This window comes from Daucus carota, chromosome 8 (assembly GCF_001625215.2).
Source record: "Daucus carota subsp. sativus chromosome 8, DH1 v3.0, whole genome shotgun sequence".
Lineage (NCBI taxonomy): Eukaryota > Viridiplantae > Streptophyta > Magnoliopsida > Apiales > Apiaceae > Daucus > Daucus carota.
The window spans coordinates 30,415,914-30,443,486 of record NC_030388.2 but is presented as its reverse complement, the minus strand read 5'-3'; the positions used below and the strand labels follow the sequence as shown (position 1 = coordinate 30,443,486).

Genomic DNA, 27,573 nt, shown 5'->3' with positions numbered 1-27,573 from the left:
AAATCCATAATTTATATAATTAAAAAAAACTCCGAAATTCCAACACAAATGTTAACACCATATAACTTTTCTCTAACTTTTAAATATATACAACACAATTCTTTGACACATCATTATTAGCTTGTGGGTCCTTCATAGGCCATCTTATAATTTCTTTCAAATCCACGTTTAATGTTCAAAACAATTGGTTGTAATTAATATGTATTGTAAATAAGAGGAGATCTATGTGTAAAGATATCATAATTTAAGTTTGAGGAAGATCTAAAGATAATATTAGAGATACGATATGTTATAATTTTAGGAATATCTAAAACATATTTGATATGGCACAAATTTATGGGGCGTGTATTCTATTAGGATTTTAATGAATTATTTTTACTCTATAAATTTTAATGGATCGTACATGATTTTGATTTTGTGTAAATTCTTGATAAAATATCATAGATTTGATAGGATTCAAGTACAATGCTTCAAAATCTCATGGATTTTGGTGGGATTTCAAAAAACTTAAAATATACTGAAAAATATCACAAAATCCATCATTTTATAAAATCCAAACAAATCCATCAGCATTTGAATACCACCAGATTCTAATGGATTTTAAACAATCCCAATTAAATATCATTGGATTTTAAAGTATAATTTAAAATCTCAATTGAATACCACCAGATTTTGTAACATAATTTAAAATCTCAATTGAATACTCAAGATTTTAATGGATTTTAAATACTATAATTGAATACTCTCGGATTTCATGAATAAAAAAAATATTATAAAATCTTAATCCAATACACCCTTCTTAGTTTTTGGTGGTGATATTAAAGCATCTTCGCAATTTTAGATAAAGGGCATTTTAGGAAAGTCGTGATATGTTCTACCACTCCTTTGTCATGCATTAATAATTTTAATTGGTTGTGATATTAAAGCATCATGCCAATTTTAGACACAAATATTTTAAGAGAGTCTGTGTTTATATTCTAGTACTATTTTGTTGTGCATTGATAACTTAATACGCATCTTCTACTCTCTCCGTTCCATTTTAACTGTTTTCGACCTTTTTACACGTCTAAGCATAATTATTTTATATTAAATTTGTATCAATTAAAACTTTAGAATCTAAATTTTTATTTGATATAAGAAATGATTTTTTTTTATTTGGTGTAGATAATCTAAATTTTTATTTAATATAAAAATTGAATTTTTTTTATTTGGTGTAGATATTATTTTTTTACTACTTAATATACATGTTAAAAAGTTAAACATCATTTTTCAAATGAAGTATCTCTCCGACCAATCGAGTGTGCGTTTACGAGGCGGGAAGAACCCTTCTAGGTGGCCCAAGATGAAAATGACTCAAAATATTAATACCACATAATTGGGCCATCTATCACATTATGCTTTAACTTGGTTCAACATATAATTAAGCAAAAATCTCAATATGAGCCGAGATATGTGCTAGGCCCAATGTAGATCAGCCACCTTCCCCCTCAAAAAATTTAGGCAATCTCAACTTCCTCTCAAAATTATTAATGATATTTATGGCATATTATGATCATTTTTACTTGGAGAACTGATTTCTAAAATTGTTACTTACCAGCTCATGCTATTTGATTTATATTTTAGAATAATCACCAAACATAAATCGGATGGCTAGAGTTTCGTCCAAAAAATCTTAAAATTTTCTTTGCTGAGGTGGGAAGAGTATATGTGTAAGCATATGAATGATTTTCATTTTGGTTCATCATTTCATATATATTGATATTCTTTTAAAACGGTTATGCATTAGATGTTTGAGACATCCTCTTAATATTTAAGAAGTTATTTCGAGCAATATAATTAAATATATTATGTATTTACATATTTATGAATTAAAATAATAAAAAGGCTTAATATTAGCTTTTTCCCCTGGTTGTCATATCAAATTATAAATTAAAATAATTGCTGAAAAATTGATCGCACATCACTTAATATAAAATGAATAGTATTCTGGTTATTAGAGCATGGCGTTGGCTATAATCGTTGGCTAAATGAGATCTTTAAGACATTATGTAAAATTTGCTGAAACTGTAAGACATTTTGCTTCAATAGTGTTGGCTATATTGGTTGCCTATAATTTAAAAATAGTATGTTATTAATATTTTATATTGTTAAAATAGAATATATCAGTTAATAAATGATGTGCAATCTTTCTGCAGATTTCCTACAGACCTGCAGAAATTCAGTCATCCATAGGAGAGGTTGGCTAAAATTATAACCAGATAAGTATAGTCGGAGTATGAGGTTTTTCGAGATGTTTGGCTAAAAAATTTTACTTTTAGGATGTCAACTCACATTTTAGTTAGGGTTTTCAATGGTTGGAGATGTTGTTAGTGTTTTTGTCATACCCAAAGAATATAACATGATTTTGTATAAATTTCATTAATCTTGCTTAATTGGTCATTAATCTTGGTTTGTACGTACATGTTGTCTTTAGGGTGGACGAGAGGTGTCTATCGTGTATGTGCCATATATTTTCATATGGTATATTTTCGTGTTTGTATATTTGATGGTAAAGTCGGTACCCGCGTTTACACTTAGTGTATTTAATCTCAAATACATAATTGTTTTAAACTTTTTGTGCATCTTTAATATAAATGTAATAACAAAATTTAATTATATTATAAGTTAAAAGATATATTTTTAATGTATTATTTAAGAAAATATATTAAATCTTAATATTTGCATAAAGCTGTATACAATCTATACATGTATATTATATATATATGTAACTTTTATATAAAAATATATTTATATTGCAAATGAAAACTCAAACACTAAATTTATGGTGCACTCTCGTATTCATGTGCTAATTTTTTGTGTCGTGTATTAAATTGTCAAAGTCTAGATTCTGGATGAACAAGTTATAAGCGATATTTGACTAACACAACTTTTCAAGTGTACGTCAACCATACTTGTTAATCTTAGTCCTTAAAGTTGGGAAGAAACCTTATGACAAGAAGTGCATCTTTGTGAACATTCTAAACTGTTATGACTGGAAATGGTGCTTGTGCATTGTTCACAATGTACGAAATAAGATATGGAAGAATATGTATATAAGTTTACATAATTAGTGTAAATATTTCAGAGAATTGTTCTCCTTTGTCTGCGAGTAATCTCACCCATATTTGGAGGCTGTATATGTTCGTTTATAGCACTTGGCTGTGAGGAATACACACATCAATTAAGTTACCTAATTTCATTGACCTTAGTGTCTTTTTCTACAACAGGGTAGGGAAAGGGAGGTTGAGCATGGTATGCATACTATCAGGTCTCATGGAACCACAGTTGCTAGGACTCACATGCATGATTGGTTTATCTTGCTTTTACTTTCTGTGCGTCGAGATCATTTTAAATATCATACACCCATTCAATCGCTTTGTTGGGAAGGATATGATGTCGGATCTTAAGTATCCATTGAAAGACAACACAGTATCATTATGGACTGTTCCGGTGAGTTTCTTGTACTGAGAAAGGACACTATTTCATATTGATTTTTTGAACTAGTACTAAAATATAAAGGTTCACTTGGATGGAATGAGGAGAGAATGGAGTGAAATTAAAAATTACGGAGAAATTTGATGATGAAAGAAGAAAGTATGAAAAAATAATGACTAAATATGAGTGAGTCTAAATTTTTTATGATGAAGATTGTAGGAAAACATGATAAAGGAGTGAAATGAGTTTCTCTCCAAAACATGCAAATTAGATTTCTAGTTAAAATAGTTGAAACAGAATGATTGAAAAAATGAAAATTACAAACATTTTCACTAATCACCTCTAATTTAAAATATAAATTTCATTTTATTCCCCTGCATTCCATTTCATCCAAGTTTATCTAGCCTTTCACCATGTCTGGTCTTAATAATTTATTTAGACTCTGGACATATAACTGATTATCTGTTCTGGTATTATACAGATGTATGCAGTTTTGTTACCTATAATTGTTTTTAGCTCTTCTATATCCTGAGAAGAAGCGTCTATGATCTGCACCACAGTATTTTAGGTGAATATATCCTCTTTCTCTCAACAATTATAGTCTGAGGCTCGAGGTTCTTTTCAATGATCTTTTCATAACTTCCTATTGAAAAACGTATACTCCGATGATGAGTTAAACATATATACTCATTTTGCAGGCCTACTGTCCGCTGTACTTATAACTGGAGTTCTCACGGATTCAATAAAGAATGCAGTCGGCCAGCCTCGGCCTGATTTCTTCTGGCGCTGCTTTCCTGATGGCAAAGAAGTATGCCAGCCTAAATCATTATAGTTTTACATTTTTGATACTATTATCAGATCTTTATTAATACTCCCATTTTCAGTTGTACGACCAATTCGGCAATGTCGTATGCCATGGTATAACAAATGAGATACGAGAAGGACGTAAGAGTTTTCCAAGTGGTCATGCTTCATGTAAGAACACTTCTTACTTTATAAATACATTAATTGTACAATAATTTTAATAATATATTTGTTGACACTGAAAATCAGTGTGATGCTATGCAGGGTCCTTTGCAGGATTGGGATTTCTCTCTTTTTACTTAGCTGGAAAACTTAAAGCATTCGATCAGAAGGTAAATGTGGCAAAAATTTGTACTGTGTTGCTTCCTCTTCTTGTTGCAGCTCTTGTTTGTGTATCTCGGGTAGATGACTATTGGCATCATTGGCAGGATGTGTTTGCTGGGGGATTCTTGGGTTAGTTCTATTCATATATTTTTTATATAACTATTGTCTTGCTCGAGAGTGACTGTTAATTAAATTTTCTTTCCATATCCAGGGCTTGTCATGGCTACCATATGTTATCTTCAATTCTTCCCACCACCATATCACACTAATGGTAGGCTCTGAAAAATCATTTCACTAAACTTGAGTCTACACTTTTTTGTGATTAAAATTTATTTAGATTGCTTTGTTCCACTATACTAAGGATACTAAGAAGGTGATCACATACTATATTTATGGGGCCATTTGAGGAAACTTAAAAAAAATTGATTTATTGTTTAAAGTAAAGAAGTGGATTAGGAGTATAAATAAGTTAATAAAGTGTTTAGAAAAGAAGTATCTGAGAGAGAAACTAGCATTCTCAACTTCTTAAAAGTGTTTCTACTTATTTACACAAACGAGTTAAGAAAAGCAGAAGGAAGAAGCAACTTCTGATTCTGATAACCAAACAGGCGCTATATAATATACTTTTGGATAATTTTTTTTTTCTTTCAGGCTGGGGTCCTTATGCACATTTTGATGTTGTAGGCGAGGCAAGTTCCACTCAATTTCTGGTAACTCCCGTCGATGATATAGAGATGCATGTGACGCAGTCACAAGCTGCAAGGACTTCAGAATTATTTGTGACAATACCTTTGGGACATAATTCAAGTTCAATGCTAAATGATGTTGAAGCTGAAAAAATGTGAAATGTTTACTCTATAGTTTATATTTATCCTAACCTGACGATATATAGCTTTGTTCATAAGGATGTGTTTGTAAATTACCTGTTAATAACTGAAATCATTTATACTACATCATTTTTTATTTTTTAATTACATTACTGAGTTTCAAGGATAGAACTAGGAATACAATGTATTTATGGTGCTAAATCCGTAAATATTAGTTTTCAAAATAGATGTATGTTGAGTATAGAGAGTGACAAAATTTGAAAGCAAAGAGCAATAATATTTTTATCATTATTAATTGGATTTAGTTGATCGAATAGCAAAGACGGCTCATTATACGTCAGTACCTGATTATCATTATAGAGTTAAATGAGCAAAGTCAAGTATAGAATTTTGATATCATGTTAAGTGATCAATCAGTTCACCTAAAATCTTAGTATATTTATTGTAAGGTTTGATCTTATGTTACACAAACATTATTCAAGAATAATACCCATTCCATATAATAATACTTTATACATACCTTACAAGATAGAGCTACACTACTTACTCACTCGACTCAAATAATTATTATCCTCTTTTACTACATACTTTACAACACAGAGTTACAATATCCACAAGACTCAAATTATTATTTACCCCCTAACTTGCACTTTTCATGGTGCTGCATGTTCTTTGCTACCTAGTTCGTAGTTCCTATTAATAAAATTTTGTCTAAAATATTTGTCAAAAGGAGGTTGAATGTAAATAAAAAACATGTATGTTGATTTATGGTCATGTGATATTAGCCCATCCCTTCAACATGATCAAGCTCAACTCTGTTCTACCTAGAAATTTATATAAATTTTCAGAAAAAATAATAAGAAAAAAGAAAACTGCATGATCGACACATAACATGCATAAAATTTCACTTTCAGAGCTCTATATATATAGGAGAAGAACAAATTTTCTAGATAAAAATTGTTGGCCGGTTCCAATTACTTAAACGGATTTTCTAGTGTGTAACAACCACTTTTTGTTGAGGTGGAGGGCTCTTATTGGCCAAAATCTCATTAATAATCATGGCCCCCTGCAAATGCCCTCCACCTCAACAAAAAGTGGTTGTTGGTGTGTAACCATGAGCACACACTAGAAAAACCCTTACTTAAATAATGGTTTATATAAAATAAAAGATCAAGTAAAACCCCAAATATAAGAATATAGAAGAAGAAAGCAATCTTAAAATAAAAGTCATCAAGAAATAAGTTTAAGAAGAGCATGCATCAGGCATTTGCTCATTCAAGTTCAACCAAACATTTATAAAACAAAAAAACAAAAAAAGTTCAACCAAACATAACCGTCCCAGAATTAGCAGCTAATTTCTGCTTCAAATGCCTGCAAACCATTGCTTGGGTGACCACTTGACGGTATCACTCCTCTGATCCTCTGGTTGCACCTTTTGTTTCTTCACTAGGCGCCTGGAATCCATTGTTAGCACGTGCTCTTTCATTGTTCCAGGCATCCAGCCTTTCCTTCACATAAGAAAGAGTATAGCCCGCGAAGTTACTCACAGAGCTGGGAGGATTTGGCAAAGTTGGAGACCTTGGGATTTCTGGAGCAAAACGCGCTGCCACAGAGTTAGGAGGATTTAGCAAACTTGGAGACCTTGTGATGTTTGGAGCAAAACGCGCTGCCACTGAGTTGGGAGGATTCGGCAAACTTGGAGACCTTGGGATGTTTGGAGCAAAACGCGCTGCCACAGAGTTGGGAGGATTTGGCAAACTTGGAGACCTTGGGATGTTTGGAGCAAAACGCGCTGCCACAGAATCGCCCTGTTCGTCTTGGCCAACGAATGCAGTCTCGGTTAATGAAGTAGGCAATTCTCCTGTCACTCGAACGATGTGCTGCCAGAGGTTATCAACCGTGTACTGGCCTAGCGGTTTGGTTGCCAGGTAGCACGGCCCATGATTTAGAACCTTCATCGCCATCTCCACGGTACCATCTCTGGCCATCACTGCATATATAAAAAAATATACGAATGCCAAAAAATTGTAACTACATATCTAGAAACAGAGAGGAGACAAAATATAACATTCGAAAATCATTTGTAATAGTAAGTTGATCGAGCTCACAGATGAGAGGAATGTTCATCTGGCGACATTTATCCACGACCACAAAAATTCCCCCTTCTGGCAGTTCAAGATCAGCTATTACCATGTTAAAATAATTTTTTCGAGCCTGGAGCAATGACAGTGCAACCTCAGTTGATTCCGCAGCAGACACTGAAACCAAATCAAAAGATACATTATCAAGAATTAGTACAAAATAAGAGAGGTTTATCAATTTTCCATGAGATTTGACCTTATAATCTAAAAAGGTTAAATGTTGGTCCAATCTCGAGTTTATTTTCTTCCAAAAATAGGGTCAAGTATTGAATTTCAAAACAAAAAATAAGTGGAAGTATAGGAGTCCATATACCACAGTTTGGTAATCTACAAAGTCCTCGTGGACATCAAAAGATTATGATTTGATAGTGGAATTTGATTTGATAGTAATATTACTCGTACTTATAAACTAAACTAAGATCGTCACTGTTCTGCTGTGACAGTAGGATGTGACAGTAAGTGACCAATTAACTAGGTGAGTAAGATGTTTTTTCATTAATTTATACAAAAAATTATCATAAAATTAATAAAAGTATTATACTATTTAAAGTTAATACCAACTACATAATAAACATAAATTTTAAATCACAAAAAAAATCTTCACGTTGACTCTAGAAACACTATTTACACAAGTAGATTAATCTCCACATTTGAGATTGAGATATTTGACTTTTGATATGAAAATATATGCCAAAATATGGTAATGCATAATATCTAATTTATATAATATTTTAAACATCTTTATAAAAAATTCTAAATATATTCATATTCAAATTTACAATAAATTATTTAATTAAAAACTAAAATAATAATATAAATAAAAGATATACATATCCACATCCAAGCACCCCAAAGTATATATAAAATAAACAAAAATCAACATCTTAATATCCAAAAATTATCCGAGAGATCCTTTATCATTTTGGTACTTATAGAGTTTCGTGCCGAAGCCCCAAGAAACTAAAACAACTTTTATGGAAAAAAAGATAATCTTTATATACATAATCCAATCTTAAACTCTACTTAACGAATTTGTAACTGGTTCTTGAAAAGAAAGATGCAGAAAATACATATCTATACAAGTAATTTAGCATCTAGCATAATAATTAGTTGACTTTCAAAAGAAAATTGTAATTTTTATGTACATAATCTATCCTTGAACTGCTTAACCGATTTATAATTGATTTTTGAAAAAAAAAAGGATGCAAAAAATACATTCCTTCACAAGTATTTTATCATTTCACATAAATTATTATGAATAATACTAATCTTGGTAGAGTACAATATAATATAACAAGAACTTGAGATGGGATGAGATGGGATATACTCTCATCCCACCTTCATTTGCTTATCGGGTAGGTGAACCTGAAGGGTTCCAAAAAAATTTAGGATAAAGATGGAGACGGTAATAGATTTCTCGTCTCCATCTAAAATATAATAACGATATAGATTAATTATATCTATGTATTTTAAGATTTTAATCAATGTTATTGATCAAAATTTAGAAAACACAAAAACTAAGATTCTAAAATACCACGATGATGTAATCACAATCAACTTTCTTTTTTGAAAAGCACAATTTTCAAGTATTTGAAAATAAAGTAACATTAGATTTTCAAAATATTCATTAAACAAGCCATTAGTTACCTTTGTATAAATGTTGCTCAAGTTTTGATGCATGGGACTGAAGTGAATTTGTGTCGTGATCGATCAATAAAATACGAATATTGGGGGCAAATTCCGGGAAGACGCCCCTATCCCCTGAACCTTCACGCCGATCGCCGATATTTTTAACATCCATTTATATCGTAGCGAAGAAAGATCGAGTTTACGCAGGTGGAAAAAGAATCGGGAGAAGAAAGATATGAGAAAGGCACGGTCCGAAACTCGGTACAGGGTGCTTTTTATATACAGGCTGTCAAAAGCGTATTAACTGCGATTTTGATAAATTTTATATTGTATATGAATTTCAATATACAGGCTGTCAGAGTGTATTAACTGCGATTTTGATAAATTTTATATTGTATATGAATTTCAGTTGATAGTATCTGATTTTGATTCTATACGAATTCTAGACAAAATATAGCGGAGTTAATGTAGAGTTCCAAAATCTCATAGATTATGTTGAGATTTCAAATATCTTAATGGCCTGTTTGGGAAACTGAATTTCATTTGAAATCCTGGATTTGATCAAATAACCTGTTTGAGAATTTGGATTTGGATTTCATTTGAACATTCAAACTATAAATCTGAATTTGAAATGACAGCTCAAATCCTGTCATTTAGAATTCATCATTTGAAATGAAATGCATGTTTCCAAACGACCTCTAAAATACATTAAAAAATCCTACAAAATCCATCAATTTATGAAGCAAAAAAAAAAGTTCTTCTTTATTTAAATACCATTAGATTTTAATAGATTTTAAACAATTTCAATTGAATACCATCGTATTTTTAAGTATAACTAGTTGAGAAGCCGCGCGTTGCGGCGGCCTATAAAAAAATTATATTAATGATTCAATATTAATATTTGTAAATTGCAATAATTTGCGGCTATCTATAAAAAGTATATTAATGATCAAAAATTAATATTTGTAGGATAAAATAAATTTTATATTATAAAAATCTTGATGTAATACCAATACTAATATATAAATTTGCAAAATTGGACTATAATTCATGTTGAAAAAATGAAAATAAATTTTTACACATAATCAACAATTTAAAGCACGACGAATTTTATTTGTGTTTTTTTTTGAAAAGTAATCACGTTCTTACATTGTCACCTTTCTCCAATTTTTTTGATTGATTGTGCACAAAAACATCTAACTTAAATCCGTGAGATAGTCGTCTATGACTACCATTGCTTGTAGGGACCTTTATTTTTTAATATTGTATGAACAGTCTTCACTAAAAAGTTGCTTGAACGGAGCAAACAGATAATGCATGAATAATTTTTTCCAGTGTACAAAGTAAATTATATAAAAATTCACAACAAAAAACATATCCGATGAAAAAAACAAATATTATAAAAGAATAACCGACAAACATACACCACTAATAGTTAATTTATTGATACCATCCATCAATATCATGTCAATACTATATTCTTCTCCCGTGTTTATATTTGTCGACTCCCATGTAGCGGTCTATAACTACCTTTGCTTACAACAACCTTTATTTTTTTTTAATACCGTATAAATAGCCTTCACTTATCGTTGCAGAAGAACGACACCAATTACAGCAACATTGAAACACTTCTCTCCCCAGCATTCCTGAAATTCTGATAGAAGGCTGGATTAAGGCCATCCGGTCCTGCACTCTTGTCTGGGTGCATCTGTTTGACTGCTATAGAGAACTCCTCAAAAGTGAATTCTTCCACCAATTTAGCATTCTGAGCAAAAGATTGTTGGCGTATTATGCAGCTGGATCTCAGTATTTCAAATGTTGAGTCATACCCATCATGGCTGCTGCACAATTTGGCCGTAAGAGATCTGGAGACAATGGTTCAATTGGCAACAAATTTATGGGGAATATGGAATGCTAGAAATTTAAAAGTCTGGGAGAACAAAGCTATTACATCAGAAATAGCTATGCAGTGGAGTGTGCAACAGGTAACCCAATGGCGTGAAGCACAGAACATGAGCACTAGAAATGCAAACAGAGTAGCTCAGAGAGTGATCAGTGAAGTAAGGAATTGGCAAGCTCCAGAGGTCAATCGATTCAAGGTTAATGTAGACGCATCTGTATTCTCAGAGAGCCAACTATTCCATCGGTATGATTTTACGAGACCATGAGGGAGGATTCTGCAGAGCCCGTAGTATGTGTCAAGAAGGTGTGGTCTCAGTTTTCGAAACATAGGCTCGTGGAGTGCTAGACGCTATAAAGTGGGTGATAGAGATGGGCAAAGAGAATGTAGTGATTGAGTGTGATCCTATGCTCACTATTCAAGCAATCTGCAGGGCCACGGAGAACCTTCTTGAGGTAGGCAATTTGCTCCAGGAGAGTCGTTCATTGATGAGGGAGCGGCCTGATATTCTTGTTTCATTTGTTAGAATGCAAGCCAACAAAGTAGCCCACTTTTTAGCTAGGGTTGCTTGTGAGGTTAATAGCTTTGTTGATTTTATGTCTCCTCCACAATTGGTGTTGGAGAATACTATGTATGATGCTTTGATGATCTAATGCAGTTCTGCGTTTCAAAAAAAAAACTTTCAAACTGCTATATTCCATAAATATACATTTAATCAATAATTTACACATTAATTAATATATTTTAAGTTATATTAAATAAAACTGTTCTGAAATTATTATGTGATTTATGAAGTTATTGGGCCCGAAAATGGGCAGTTCATTAAACTTCATATATTTGCAATAGCAACCGTTAATTCAATTTAAAATGTATTGGGCTTGGAGATTGAAAGGCCCAAATGCTTTAGTAATCCCTTTGTATCGGTGGCCGATTATGTTACATATACATACAGACATACACATGCCACTTTTCTTCTTCACTCCTTTTCTTCTTCGTCTCCGCATACAATCACGTCAAACAAAAAGCCAGTATCATATGATGTTTAGATCTGAACTATGTGTGCTCTTGTGACAGCGTACCCACTCTCTCTGTTATTCTTAAAAGACTTGGTCGCCGGAGTTTGTGTGGATCGCCGGAATTCACGAACCGGACGCGAATTGTGGCGATCTGGTTGGAAACGACCCGTGTTCCGGGTCGAACGAACTGGTTCGGGATACGCTGCCACGTACCCGTTTCCTTGTATCTATGGTCTCAACCCTGCACCAAAAATATAAAACTAACATACCCCAAAACTACCAATCTGACAAAAATATGTATGCAGCAACTCACCAACCCCAAAATGACCAATCTTGGAACACAATATCCACGCTCCCTACATCTGAACAATACCGGAACAATGGTGGCAGGGCTGCATAAGGTCCGCGATGATCCTTTGATTGAATTACTGGCTGATCGTTGCAATTAAATATCATATTTTTGTACTTCTTTTCGTATTACTTCTTCATAATTCTGTTCTTAAGCTATGAACCACTTGGAGTTAAAAATCAAAATACAAATTTGGATAAGTGTGTGTAAATATTCTTCAAACTTACTTAAGAAGAAGAAAAAGCTCTTACTTGTTAACTGCTTGTCACACCAGTATCAAATTTCAGTCGCTACCACTGAAGAGCAGACCATGTCGCAACAAAAATAAAACATCAAAAAAATAAAAGAACTTCGAAACAATTGTTGTGCACTTTTTGAAAAGCGCAGAACAACTGTTCACATTGTTGACGGTGTGCTGGTCCCTGGCAGTCGACTGACAAGACGGCTTAACCAACATATCGTTTATATTCATCCAGCGGTCCAGATTATAACAAATTATTTTTATATGTCTAGCGTTTTTTAACCGCTAGACGGGGTTTGTCTAGCGTTTTTTAACCGCTAGATACGATAAATTTTGTTATAATCTGGACCGCTGGACCGCTGGATATTAATCCAACGGTCCAAAAACCATATGCCAGTTAAGCGTGTCGACTGCCGGGGACCTAAACCCTTGTTCTGGCAAGCAAATTGTTCTCACTGGAATCACTGAGTGACACAATTTACATATACATAAATGAATGAATACATACGTACCAGCAAAACAAAGCCATATTTAGCTAAACAGAGAAGAACCCCAAATTTGGCAAGAAGCCAAATCCGACCCAGAAAGAAATCAATTAGCCTAGAAAAATTGAACCCGAAGAAGCGACCAATAAACCAATTCAAACCAGCCCCGAAGAATTCGAGACTTTCACAACGGCTATCAAGTTGAAGAAATCGAGTTTTTCGCAGTTGAAGTAGGTTCTCAAAATCTCAAACCTCTGCCTATTCATGCCGGATCAATATCCTTGTACATGTAAAATAATATTTGGGGTTAATATAATATAATTTTTATTCAACTTTTAAACATAAGAAAATTTTAATAAAATAGGAAGATAACAACTTTAAAATTTTTATATGCGTAGAATTTTTGTCCCAATTAAGAAATTCGATTCTAAAATTTGTAATACAAAATTATATTTATAAGAATTTTAAATTTTATGCAAAAAATGGATAAAAATTGGTATGAAGAGAAATAAATTCTAAAATAATTACATTTTAAAGTAATCAAAAAAATTATTTAACTTTATGTTATATATGACATAATTTTAAAATTATAACAAAATTATAATATATATATAATTTAATTTAAAAGATTGTATTATATATAATAAATTGTTAAAAAATAGTTATATTTTATATAATATACTTCTAAAATTACATTAGACATAAGATTATGTATAATATTATAATTCTAAAATTATATATATCTAATTTTAAAATTATAATATATATAATATAATTATAAAATTAATGAAATAACTAAAGCATGGGCTTGCACCGTAATAAATAATTTTAGGCGTCCGGATTTTCCCGACTGACACATAGAATTATCTATTGTGTCGATTAAAGGTTTAACCAACGCAAAACTGAACACTATAGTGTTGACATTCTACCTAACGTTAAATATAGTTTTAACCGTTGGCATTATATTGACCGACGCATAACAGCATCTATAGCGTCGGTTAATGTGTTAACATTTATGTTGGTTAAGCTAACAACCGTCGCAATTAATATGTTGATCAAGCTATTTTTTGTGTCATGCCTACAAAGTCATTGATGCGTCTATTTTGCAAATTTCGAAAATTATTAGAGTCACTTCACACCCATCTACAATTTTAACACATCATATTTGCTTCGACAAATCCACATATATGATTTACATGGACGATTATCTTATGTCCACGCGAGTACTCCCATCATTGAATTGCTTTCTTGGTCGTCCGAGAATTAATGTTTATGTGAGAATGATTGGAGGTAGGAGATGCTAGCATACATTTGGGGATTGGGTTGTCATATGACTCAGATCCATCATTAGTAAGTTGTCATATATGTCCATCATTTATAATTTCATATTAATTGTAATTTTTTCAACTACTATCGATATTGTTATTTTCAAACATACTTTACTATATAACTATTTCAAATATTGGAAAGGAATACCAATCAACGGCTAGGAATATAAAGAATGCGCAAAACACAATGAAGAGGTCTAACTTCAAAAAATATATGGAAAAAAACATATTCCTTTTGTTATGTAATTGGATAACTAAATTACATAGATGATGATGGAAGAAATCAAACTCGAGACATCCAAACTTTAAAATCATGTTAGTTAATTAACTCATTTCAAACTTTTAGGTATTTAGAAAGATGCCTTCAATAGATCATATATTATTTAACAATCTCACACACTCGTAAATTAAACCTATTAATAGTAGACGTAATATACTATTTGTGTGCGCACACGCAGTGATATAAACACTTATCGACAAGATACGACTTTCTAAGTATGGAAGAAAATCTACATGTAAAGAATGTATATTTAGAATATGATCCTAATGAAATAGTCATTCACATATAAGAATGCATCTGCCTAGATAGGTCAGTTGCATTTACATATTCATATGAACTCATCTCATGAACATACAAAAGCATTTAGTATTGATTGATTTCAATTGTTTTATATCAAACTTCTGAATAGTTGCTAAAAAACTGAAAGAGAATACCTATGCTTGGTTTTAATTTATCAAATCAAATAAATCATAGGCTTCAATATCCTCTAACAGATTATTAACTTCCTCCTCAGTAGGTAGATCGTCCAGCACTTGATTTGCACCAGTGCCTTCTCCAAAGCCGCGACCGTCCATGTTATCTGGATTTCCTACATTTTCCAGACCATACATCCCTATTGCAGTATCACCAGCAATTTCTTGGTTCGGGGCCTGAAAGCCACTGCTCCGCTCACCACTTGCTACTACCACGTCACTGATTGCCCCTGCAGATGGTTCCCAGTTCAGAGTCTGCAACCCACTGCTTGATGATATCAAGTCGGTTGCACCACTGCTCAAGTGACCGCTTTCCAGTACCTGATCTGGAGGGACTTCCATTTCCCCAAGACCGAATCTCCTAGGAACCACTTCAGATTGTTCCCTGAAATTTGCAACATAATTCTCAATGCTATTATCATGATCCTGGTCAGTGACCTGAGCTATTTCATATCTTCCTCTATTGGCCATGATAGCATTCCTGGAATTGTTGCAGGAGTAGTAGTTCAAAGTGTCCATCTTTTGTTTCCCATTATCAAGAAGACCCTTGCCCTTAACATTAGGAGCTTCCTCCAAAACCCAAGATCTCTGAATTCGGGGAGATCCACGGGCTTCCATATAGTTAAAATTTGCAGTACTACTTCCAGATGTTCGTCCTTGTGGGAAACTCTTCAGGGGTGCTGCAGGCTGCACAGTTGACATTACTGGACTAGCACTTTTAGGCAGCTTATCAGAGTGCTTTTCCTTCAATCTGTGTTTCTGCAAACAAGATGGAAGATTTAATTAATTTACAAATGTATTTAACTAATAATAACCATGAGGTAAAAATAATAATTTTAATGATGCAATTCAATACAGTTTAATTTGCAAAATTTCCTAAGTCTATTCATATTAAGTAATTAGGTTAGTGATGTGGAACTAAATTGTATGCAATCTTGTACTAATTTTTCTGTTATGATTTGTTAATCATATATATAAACAACTGCAGAAAGAGTAACAAGTTCGAATGAGTTAACTTAAATAGATCAATTAAGTTTCAAAAGAAATTACTACCTGCAAATGGCTAGCAACATTGTGATATGTCAAGTGAGGCTCATTCATAATGCTTAAAAGCTCCTTCGGATTAGCTGCAGCTTACCAGAAAAATAGGTCGCCATATTATAAATGTTAAACAAGATTTGTGTTATAACTATAGAAAAATACAAGATACTGGTGGTATCGTTACCGTCTTTTCCAGCTTTGTCAATTGCTGCCAAAAACTTCTGCTGAAGACGGGGAGTCCAAGTCACGCGTGACTTCTTAGAGTTGCAGCCATCATCTTTATTGGTGGCAACTGAAGAACCTGAATCTTCTACCACCTTATTCTTTCCTTTTTTAATATTTTCCGGATCAGTATCGCTTGCTTTCCTCTTTAAATTACTTTGATTGTCATTTCTTTCTTCCCCATCCGTACTGCTATTAAAAGGTTGCGGAAATTTACCAGTCACCCTGTGAATGTGCAGGCATAGACTTGCAATATCATAATGGGTAAGAGGTTTCCGGAAGTTGTAGCACACCCCATTGACAATAGCCTCTCTCGCTGAATCCACTGTAAGGTTTTCATCTATCACTGCATATGATTAAGAGCTCGTTTAACTAAACTAATTTGATGTAATAAACCTGACAGTTTTAAGCCCGAGACAAACCGGCTCTAAATGTAATAAGCTAATTTGAAACAGTAAATTTTTGAGCTTACACAAAATAGGAATGTCCTCGCGTAGACTGTGAATTTGATGTACAAACTCAAAGATGTTCATTTCTGGCATGTAACGATCAGCAATTACAATATTAAAAAAGTTTTTTGCTGCCTCAAACACCGACAATGCAGTATTTGGTGATTCAAAAGCCGTCACTGAAACCAAATCATCAAAACACATTATCAAAAGTTAGTGGTAAATAAGTGAGATCAATCCTAATTATAACCCTAAATTTAACCAAAAAAATATTCCACAACACATCTGAGCATCTCCAATTCTGTTTATTATTTGATATGACAATTTGATCAAATAAACTGATCATTTTTGTTAGAAAAAATCTCCAATTTTTTTAATTTATATGAGTACAAAATTGGTATAGAACCGTAAAAGTTACTCATTGTTATTATTAAAAATGATATAACATATATTTAAAAAATCAAAATAATGATTTAAAATTTTAAAAAATACACATTTAAAATTACCCGTTTTATAAGCTACTATATTCTAAATTACATGGTTCATTTCACCACATGTACCACACAAATGATAGATGACTAGATCGATTGAGCACTCCATCTAATCTCATCAAAATAATTTTCTTTCTAATTAATCTATCTTTTTAATTATAAGATAAATGAAGAAATTTTTTAAAATATTATAAAATTTAAGATAATTCAAAAATTCATAAATACACCCGGATTCGTAAATACACCACAACACATTACATTATATATCAATAAAAATATATATCTATTTTGAATTAACAGGCATAGTGATATGAATTAATACGAAATTTTAAAGGTATCAAAAATTTTACATTAGAAATATTAATCAAACTCAAATTTTTAAAGAGCACTTTTGGATAGAAGAATGGGATAAAATCAATGTCTTCACAATAACAAAAAACAACAAACAAAATATATCTATAAAAATGTGTTGACAAATATATAAATATTCAAACAATTACCTTTATGAAATTGTTGCACGAATTCCTGTTTAAGGGACATGAGTGAAGTTCTGTCATGACCAACCAACAAAAGACGGACGTTTTTTCTGGCTAAAAGAAGACTAGTGTTTTCATGAGCTACACTAGATGATCCTTTTGTTGCACCACTAATTACATTACTCTGGTCCATTCTTACTGATCGAAAGGATTTCACAAAAAAGACTTTTAAATTTATAAGTCGGGAAGGAAAGGAATGATTATGAAAGGCACGGAGGAGGGGGTCTTATACATATAATGCACACAATTTTGTTTAGTGGGTCCAACTTGAAGATTTTTATTCGATTTTGGAAGAGATACGATCTATAAAGTTCACATTAAATTGGAGCCTTGTAATATCGTTCATATTTATTTTAATTTAATAAAAATTAATATTTTTATTATAAAATTCACATATAATTTATCATTTATAATTAATTATAAACATTGTTATCAATTGATGAAACATCCGCCATTTTTAAGGTTATTGTTCTACTTATTAATTATATTTTGTCCTGCAATTTACAAAAAATATTTGTTTTATTTATTGATCAGTATGTAGAACATAATATTTAGGTTATCGGATATTTAAAAATATTATAGAATCAAAAAATTGAATTAAAATCATTTGATTATAATTTATGCAATTTTAAAAAATTGAAAAATCCATAATTTATACAATTTAAAAAAACTCCAAAATTTCAACACAAATGTTAACACCATATAACTTTTCTTTAACTTTTAAATATATACAACACAATTCTTTGACACATCATTATTAGACTGTGGGTCCATCATAGGCCATCTTATAATTTCTTTCAAATCCACATTTAATCTTCAAAACAATTGGTTGTAATTAATATCTATTGTAAATAAAAGGAGATCTGAGTGTAAAGATATCATAATTTAAGTTTGAGAAGATCCAAAGATAATATTAGAGATATGATATGTTTATAATTTTAGGAATATCTAAAACATATTTGATATGGCACAAATTTATGGGCGTGTATTATATTGGGATTTTAATGAATTATTTTCAGTATATGGATTTTAATGGATTGTATTTGATTTTGATTTTGTGTGGATTCTTGATAAAATGTCATAGAGTTGATAGGATTTAAGCACAATGCTTCAAAATCTCATGGATTTTGGTGGGATTTCAAAAAACTTAGAATATATCATAAAATCTATCATTTTATAAAATCCAAACAAATCCATCAGTATTTAAATACCACCAGATTTTAATAGATTTTAAACAATCTCAATTGAATACCATCGAATTTTAAAGCATAATTTAAAATCCTAATTGAATACCACCAGATTATGTAGCATAATTTAAAATCCCTATTGAATACTCAATATTTTAATGGATTTCAAATACTCCCAATCAAATACTCTTAGATTTCATGAATAAAAAAAATGGTATAAAATCTCAATCCAATACACCTTCTTAGTGGTTGTGATATTAAAGTGTCTTCGCAATTTTGGATACAAGGGCATTTTCTACTACTCCTTTGTCATGCATTAATAATTTTAATTGGTTGTGATATTAAAGCATAATGCCAATATTAGACACGCATATTTTAAGAGAGTCCGTGTTTATATTCTAGTACTATTTTGTTGTGCATTGATAACTTAATATGTATCTCCTACTTCCTCCATCTCATTTTAACTGTTTTTCACCTGTTTACACGTCTAAACATAATTATTCTATATAAAATTTGTATCAATTAAAAATTTAGAATCTAAATTTTTATTTGATACAAGAATTGAATTTTTTTTATTTGATGTAGATATTATTTTTTTACACCTCAATATATGTGTTAAAAAATCAAAATCAGTTAAAATGAGACAGATAAGTATCTATCCGACCAATCGAGTGGGCGTTTACCCAGGCAGGAAGAACCTTTCTAGGTGGCCCAAGGTGAAAATGACTCAAAATATTAATACCACATAATTGGGTCATCTCTTTAACTTGGTTCAATATATAATTAAGCAAAAATCTCAATATGAGCCGAGATATGTGCTAGGCCCAATGTAGATCAGTCACCTTCTCCTCAGAAAATTTAGGCAATCTCAACTTCCTCTCAAAATTATTACTGATATTTATGGCATACTATGATCATGTTTTACTTGGGGAACTGATTTCTAAAATTGTTACTTACCAGCTGATGCTATATGATTTATATTTTAGAATAATCACCAAACATAAATCGGATTACTAGAGTTTCGTCCAAAAAATCTTGAAATTTTCTTTGCTGAGGTGGGAAGAGTATATGTGTAAGCATATGAATGATTTTCATTTTGGTTCATCATTTCATATATATTGATATTCTTTTAAAACGGTTATGCATTAGATGTTTGAGACATCCCCTTGATATTTAAGAAGTTACTTCGAGCAATATAATTAAATATATTATGTATTTACATATTTATGAATTAAAATAATAAGAAGGCTTAATTATTAGCTTTTTCCCCTGATTGTCATATCAAATTATAAATTAAAATAATTGCTGAAAAATTGATCGCATATCACTTAATATAAAATGAATAGTATTGTGGTTATTAGAGCATGGCAATGGCTAAATGAGACCTGTAAAACATTACGTAAAATTTGCTGAACCTGCAAGACATTTTGGTTCGATGGTATTGGCTATATTGATTGCTTATAATTTAAGAATAGTAAGAGCATCTCCAATGGCATTTTCTGTAATCGTTGGCTAAGTTGGACCTGTAAGACATTATATAAAATTTGCTGAACCTTTAAGACATTCTGTTTCAATGATATTGGCTATATTGGTTGGTTATAATTTAAAAATAGTATGTTTTTAATATTTTAGATTATTAAAATAGAATATATCAGTTCAATATGGTAATAAATGATGTGTGATCTTTCCTACAAATTTCTTACAGACCTATAGAGGTTCGACAAATTTAGTCATCCATAAGAGTTTGTCTAAAATCATAGGCAACAGCTCGGTATGGTTGGAATATGAATTTTTCGAGAAGTTGGCTAAATTTTTTATTTTTAGTATGTCAATTCACGTTTTAAGTTTTAACTAACAGTTTTCGATGGTTGGAGATCGTTAGAACATCTCCGACCATTGAAAACCCTTATATCTTACACAATATTGGAGATTTATGATACAATGCTCAAATAGTAACGTGACTTAGATCGATGATTAATTAAGTTAATATGGACCGACCAATATTACAAGATTATCCATCCGAACCCACCCTTCATATGGATTGTACAAGCACAATGATCCACTAGACCACGTCCATATCTTTATCTGTTCTCCACGTGGCATACTCTGTTTGGACAGAGCCCCGGATTACATGTAGAACTTCACATGCACAGAGACAGGACCCACACCATACTTGCGTGTCGGAGTCCACGTAGGACAACTCACGCACTTTTCCATCCTGACACAATACACGTAAGGTCAAAAATAGCAAAAATACGAAGTGTTAAGATAAAGTAGATAACGGAATGGCAATGCAGTGGAGCTGAAAAGTATGTGAATGACTGATGTGGTGGACTGGTGGGGTCACAATCCCGGTCGTAAAATTCGGGAATCAGAACTAATTAGTTGATCTATAAACTTCATAGAAAATTTATAGAAGAATTTTTCAAATGAATTTGAGATTTTTAATTAAGTCGAAATATAACTGATAAATTGGTGAAATTTTTTAAGAATTAATCGAAGATTTTTTTATAAATCGGAGAATTTTTTGAACACCTCACAGCTAGTATATGCATAGATATGTTTTTGTTTTTATTTAAATTATGATGATCATATAAATGAAAAGAGGAGATAGATATGTGTAGATTCTTGTGACTCTCTCCATACCTACTTTATCCATCTCAACTAAATATACTTTGCTTTGCTTCACAAGGGTTTCTGCAGAATCAGACCAGAGGTAAATAAATATGTGTATGGATCATTAGTTGAGTTGTTAATCTCGAAATTATGTAATTTTTTACTTTTTGAGGTTAAATCAGTATGAATTATTGTTTTATTTTGTTAATGATTGTTTTATGTTGGTATAATATGATCTATGAGCTTTTTTGCCATGATTTCTTGATTTTGCTAGCTGACAGTATTTGATTTGTGATCATCTTTATAGTAGTAGCGTTTAAGAGGATTGATTTTAGTCATAGAGGAAAGAATTATGGCACAACTTGTTTTGTTTTTTAATTAAACAAACGCACACACCCGTCTTGTATTTGATAAGGTTCGAAGAGATAGCACTGAATTTAGAGTTTGTTGGTGGAACCGCTTGTTGTTCCCTTGCCTTTGTTGAAATGTTAGGAATCAGGTTGTTCAACTATGTTAGGAATCAGGTTGTGCATGAAAGTTTGCCTAACATGGCAATTGGAGAAATCTGTAATTTGTTGTTTCAGTATACTTACAAATCAGTTTGGCATGGTGTTCTGGTAGTCTTTTTTGGCGAAGTATTCGTTTTTCAGTTTTTCTTGTGGGATTCCTGTGACTTCCTCTGTCATGTTTCTGTATTTCCTTGTAAGTTTGTATCTCGTCTCGTGGCAGAGAAAACATCAGGTAGTAACTTCCTGCTGTTGATGTCTAGTAAACAAACGGTCAAGAATTAAAGCTGATCAAGGTTCTAGCAAAAGAAAACTTGTGATGTTTTTGTTGTGATTAATTTTGGCTCAATATGGTTCAGGACTGAGGTGATGGATAAAGTTTGTGAATACTGCAAGGTTTTGAGGCCAATTGTTTATTGCAAGGCAGATTCAGCAAATCTATGCCTTCAGTGTGATGCGAAGATTCACTCAGCAAATGCTCTTTCAAACAAGCATTCGCGCACCCTTCTGTGTGAGTCATGCAGGAGCCACTGGGCTTATATTCAGTGTTCTAATCATCAGATGTTCATGTGTCGTAGGTGTGACCGCAGCAAGCACAATGTTTCATCTCAACACCAGAGGCGTGTGGTTAGTAGTTATCTTGGCTGCCCTTCCGCTATGGATTTAGCAGCTTTGTGGGGATTTGATTTGGGTGCTTATGCTTTTAATTATAGTGGTAACCAAGATCAGTTTCCGTCCACATCACGTCCGTCTGTGGATACAGGCACAGTTAGTTGTCACGCACTACTGCAATCTCCTTCTCAACCTGTAGGCTCTCCAGGATTATCCAAAGTGGAATATCTGACTTCACGCTCAAGCACTGAACAGAAAGCGGGATTAAAAAGTAAACATTCCAAGGTAGGAGTTTTTCTCTTGGTTGAAGAATATTATTGTACTGCAGGCATTTGCTTGTTTATGATTCAATTTATTTTGCATTTTCTGACATAGAAATACCATCTCACTTGCATGGACTGTTGACACTTGTTATCACTTCCTGCATAAAGTTTAAATATTGCTTAGTCCATTTCTAGGATTCTAGGTAAATGTAAATACAGAAAGATGCTTAATGCATTATAGACACAGTTGCCTTTTTTCCATAATTTTAATGCAAATTGAATACTTCTGTGTTTTGTTGTATAACACAATTTAGCTGTTACTATTAAATAATTTATTCAGAGCTTGTTGCCATCAGAGAGGTTCTTAGCCTTTTCTATCTTTCTAGCATCTATACAACTGTAATGGTTCCTTCACCTCCACGATTAGAGAGGAATGAATAAGAACCCATTAAAGTTTCTTTCGGATGATAGTCTAACCAATATCGGCACAATGACTAGCATATCTGCACATGGAAACTATTTGATTGCCTTAGCAGCTAGGCTTTTATATAATTACAATCCACTTTTTACATTCGTTTTCAGGATAGAAAGATGATTGCTTTCCAAGTTTCTGTGCATTGAAATGGATGGAAACTGAAGCAATATAATTTAAATGAAGCCATTTCCAGGTTCCATAAATTGTAATGAACTCCAGTGACATTTTTTTTGCCTAAATAACTTCAGTCAAATTTCTTTATTATATATTTACCAAGTTATGTGAACTGCATATATACCGAGGTTCAGTGTGTATGAACAAAGAGAAGGGTCATCGAAATATTATTTTGGAAGTGTTGAACATGGCTCAAGTAATTTATGTCATGATCTCAGTCGAGTGTTTCTGTGTATCTGTTTAAGAAGTGCTTTATAAGCAACTTCATACAAGAGGCTTTGAAGATAGAAATTTATATGTGTGTCTAGCTGCCAGTGTTTCTGCTTGTGATTAGAGTTAGTATACTATGAAATTACCAAAGGTTTTGGCTAGACCTTTTTTTGGCCTACAACTAGTCAGTTCACTATCAGATTTATTGAGGTTAAATTATAAGTAGAAAGTGCCTTTGCCCTGAAAGTTTTAGTACCCAGACAAGTTGGAGTATTAATCGCTGGAACGCAGAATTTAGTAACTCATACTAGCATAAGTTCAAATAATATGAGCAGCTGCAAATTACTCATATTAGCAACAAACATTGTGGTTTTGTCAGCGAACATCATGTAATTTACAAAAACTGTTCATCTCCGCTGCTTCATTTTTCAGGCATTTCTTAAAGGCAAACAAGAGGAAAGTACTTGCTTAATTCTGCAACAAATTCTTGATTTAAAAAGGCTTCAGTGCAGTGATGGAAGTAACTGTTCATCTTTCATACTTTGCCAAGAAAAGCCTGATGTGTCCTCACCTGAAGATTCTGAAAACTGGAAACTTCACAACAAGCTTAACCAACAATTCCAGGATTCCCCTGGTCTTGACTCCGAACTGCAGCAGATAGGCAGTCCTGAAGACGACCTTGATGTAGATTCTTTCCCTTTGTCATTCTCTCAGTTGGACCATTTAACCTCATCTTCAATTGGTGAAACGACTTTGCAAGGAGATGCTATTTGGCAATGCAAAAGCCCAAATCAGAGTGGCCAGGTATATCAGAATCTATTATGTCATTATTTTTTATAATAATATATGATAAAGGAAAAATACTACTTCTGCCGGGAGTGCAATAACATCTTAGTTCAAAATTAAGCTGCCTCGGAGTCATATTTTAGTCGACAAGATGTGCTAGACCTCCTTGCCAACTTGGCTATACATGGGTTACAGCGCTAAAATTACAAAAAAACCATGAGCTTATGCATAAGAATTATCAGCAACAAAGTTGTACAAGGAGATTCAAGATGATAATTTGAATTAGCTGTTTTTTGCATATATAAGATAGATTTTTTCTTTTGTGAATTATGATGTTCATATCTACTTGAATGTTTTATTGTAGCTATGGTCCATTAATATGCAAGACCTTGGGGTTTGTGAAGAACTAGGTTACTTCGATGAGCAAAGCATGCCAGATATTGATTTGACATTTCGAAATTTTGAAGAACTCTTTGGAGGGGGTGAGCAAGAGCCAACAAAAGCACTTGGAAATGATTTATCGCAAAGATGTACCACTTTGGAGAAGGATATATCTTCCGATAACCAGGAACATGAGTATGCCAGTGGGATGGAGGTTTGAAAAGCACTTTCGTCTATACTTTTCCAGTTAATGATGCATGAACATCTGACCATAATGAAAAATTATAGAACAATTTAGGAATTTAGTATAAAAAAGGATGTGTAACAGTCGGATAATAGTAAATTCAAGTCTAAGAACTAAAACAAAACCAAAAATCAGCTTTAGTTACATTCTTTTGTGCTGTTAGAATTAGGAAGCATGGCAAGTCATGTTTAATTTACTATTTATGTTCTGAGTTCATAGAATGAACCTCGTTATGCTTCCTAGTCCTATATCAGTCGCACTCTGACACTGTTGTTTCAGGCGCTTATATGTTTATCTTAACTTTTGACATGATTTTTCCTTCATATATGTTATGTTTTACAACCTACTGCGGTCTTTTCTGCTAAATCTTCTCTGTAGCTCTGCAAGGAAATAAATGGATCCTGATACTCTTTGAGATTCAAGGACTTCTCATCCAGTTTTATGTTGAGCATTTTATTTACTGTTTTTAACTTCAAAATGTGGAAATAAGTGGGACATTATATTAATAGACTTCCACCTATTCTATATGTATATGAACCTTACTCTATTCTACTTGACCAGGAGAGCAGGCAACTGAAAGCCAGTGAAATGGTCAGAACAGGCTACAAAGAGAAAAAGAAGATCCGACGGTAAGTTTCCCCTTCTGGTGCTCCTACAATTAGCAAATAAAAGATTTTGAAATAAATAGAATGAACAGCAAAGATTTCATGTGGTGATAAGTAACAGAAATTCAATTTGGTTTAGGCTAAATAGCTTATACAAGTTCCGTCTAAGAGCCTATATGGTATACTAGAAATCGAGTGATAATAGCTGGTTTTCTGTAATGCAGATTCTGAATATTACATATTCACGTATGAGAAACAACTTCAGAAGGCATCTACAAGAGCTGGAGATGATGTACGAAGGCATTCAAAAGATTGACGACTGAATTTAGAAAACTGCAACCTGCGGAATGGAGATGCAGAACACTAGCAAAGACCTGTTTACGTTTGCTTGAACATTAACATCCATTTTCTGTACATTAAAAATGAACATCAGGTACACATGTCTAGCATGTCTGCTGGTATACTCTTGCAATGCATTTACGTAATATAATTCTTTTAGTTCCTAATTATAGTTATGCGGTCAATACACTTAAAAACGTGTGTCAAAAAATCAAATATCGATTATTTGAAAACAGAGGGAGTAGGTTGTTAATCGATCAAGTAATTACATGATCAACTTATTTGAAGAACAAAATGATTAGGATTGCGAAAAATTCACAGATCTCCTGTCACAAAACACTGTTAGAATATGATCTTGGTAAGCCCTCCTCCTAACACCTTGAGGTTTTAGGAGAATTGGTCACTAAGATGGGCCCGTGATCCACTCTCGACCCATAAATGGGCTTTCGAGTGAGGGGGAATGTTAGAATATGATCCTGGTAAGCCCTCCTCCTAACACCTTGAGGTATATGAATGTGCTAGTGTTACTTTTGATTATTCCTCGGTTGATAAAGTGCTTAAAGAGAGGAATCTGCAGTAGCTGACTAGCAGGCTTCAGCATTTTTCTGCTTTTTCTTCTCTTTATTTTGTACCAATAACAGGTTTTATACAGAAGCCACTCAATTAAAGGTGATGTAACTCCCATTTTTCTACAAACCCAGTAGACTTGCGTAGACTTGCAATATGAAAACTCCTACGTTCACGGGAATGGAAAACAGAGGAATAGAACGGAATGAAATTTGTACTTTATATTGGAGGTGATTCAAAAAATATGTATAATTACCATCCGTTCAATCATTCCATTCCCAACTGTTGTTTGAACAATAAATCTACTCACATGTTTTGAAAATTACGCTCATTCTGCTTCTTAATCCTATTTTCTTACCATCTTCATCATAAAAAATTAGAATTTAGACTCTCATATTTGGTCACGGTTTTCTCGAACATTCTTCTTTTTCCATAAAGCTTCATTCTTCTTTCTTTTATAACAATTCTTTATAATTTTTCATTTGATTATCCTCTAATTTCGTTACATCTAAGTAAACAAAACCCAAAAACCTCGAAAAAAATCAGCTCTCTTATAAATCGCACGCTTAAAATAATACTACCTCCGTCCCTTTTTACT

At 32.5% G+C, this 27,573-nt stretch overlaps 2 protein-coding genes, 1 long non-coding RNA gene and 1 pseudogene across 4 annotated transcripts; 2 read left to right on the top strand and 2 right to left on the bottom strand.

Annotated features, from left to right (window-relative positions):
• Window positions 1–3,027: 3,027 nt before the first annotated feature.
• On the top strand, window positions 3,028–5,587 carry LOC108198534 (putative lipid phosphate phosphatase 3, chloroplastic; annotated as a pseudogene).
• Window positions 5,588–11,858: 6,271 nt separating this feature from the next.
• LOC135148257 (uncharacterized) lies at window positions 11,859–13,455 on the bottom strand. The gene is made up of 3 exons (XR_010286223.1): window positions 13,218–13,455; window positions 12,429–12,760; window positions 11,859–12,356 (listed from the first exon to the last, which is right to left on the bottom strand). It is a non-coding gene; the product is annotated as an uncharacterized LOC135148257 (long non-coding RNA).
• Window positions 13,456–15,244: 1,789 nt separating this feature from the next.
• Window positions 15,245–18,143, bottom strand: LOC108198531 (two-component response regulator ORR23). Its single transcript, XM_017366287.1, has 5 exons — window positions 17,975–18,143; window positions 17,007–17,162; window positions 16,497–16,880; window positions 16,325–16,404; window positions 15,245–16,030 (listed from the first exon to the last, which is right to left on the bottom strand). Exons 1-5 carry the CDS (start codon window positions 18,141–18,143, stop codon window positions 15,245–15,247), a joined length of 1,575 nt encoding a protein of 524 aa, XP_017221776.1.
• Window positions 18,144–21,724: 3,581 nt separating this feature from the next.
• On the top strand, window positions 21,725–26,575 carry LOC108197171 (putative zinc finger protein At1g68190). Of its 2 annotated transcripts, none has more exons than XM_017364705.2 (6): window positions 21,725–21,913; window positions 22,679–23,216; window positions 24,486–24,857; window positions 25,204–25,434; window positions 26,026–26,093; window positions 26,294–26,575. In XM_017364705.2, exons 2-6 carry the CDS (start codon window positions 22,689–22,691, stop codon window positions 26,298–26,300), a joined length of 1,206 nt encoding a protein of 401 aa, XP_017220194.1. In that variant the 5' UTR covers window positions 21,725–21,913; window positions 22,679–22,688; the 3' UTR covers window positions 26,301–26,575. The 2 variants fall into 2 exon arrangements, with proteins under 2 accessions (XP_017220194.1, XP_017220195.1); XM_017364706.2 differs by having other exon boundaries at window positions 21,754–21,913; window positions 26,034–26,093.
• The last annotated feature ends 998 nt before the right edge of the window (window positions 26,576–27,573 follow it).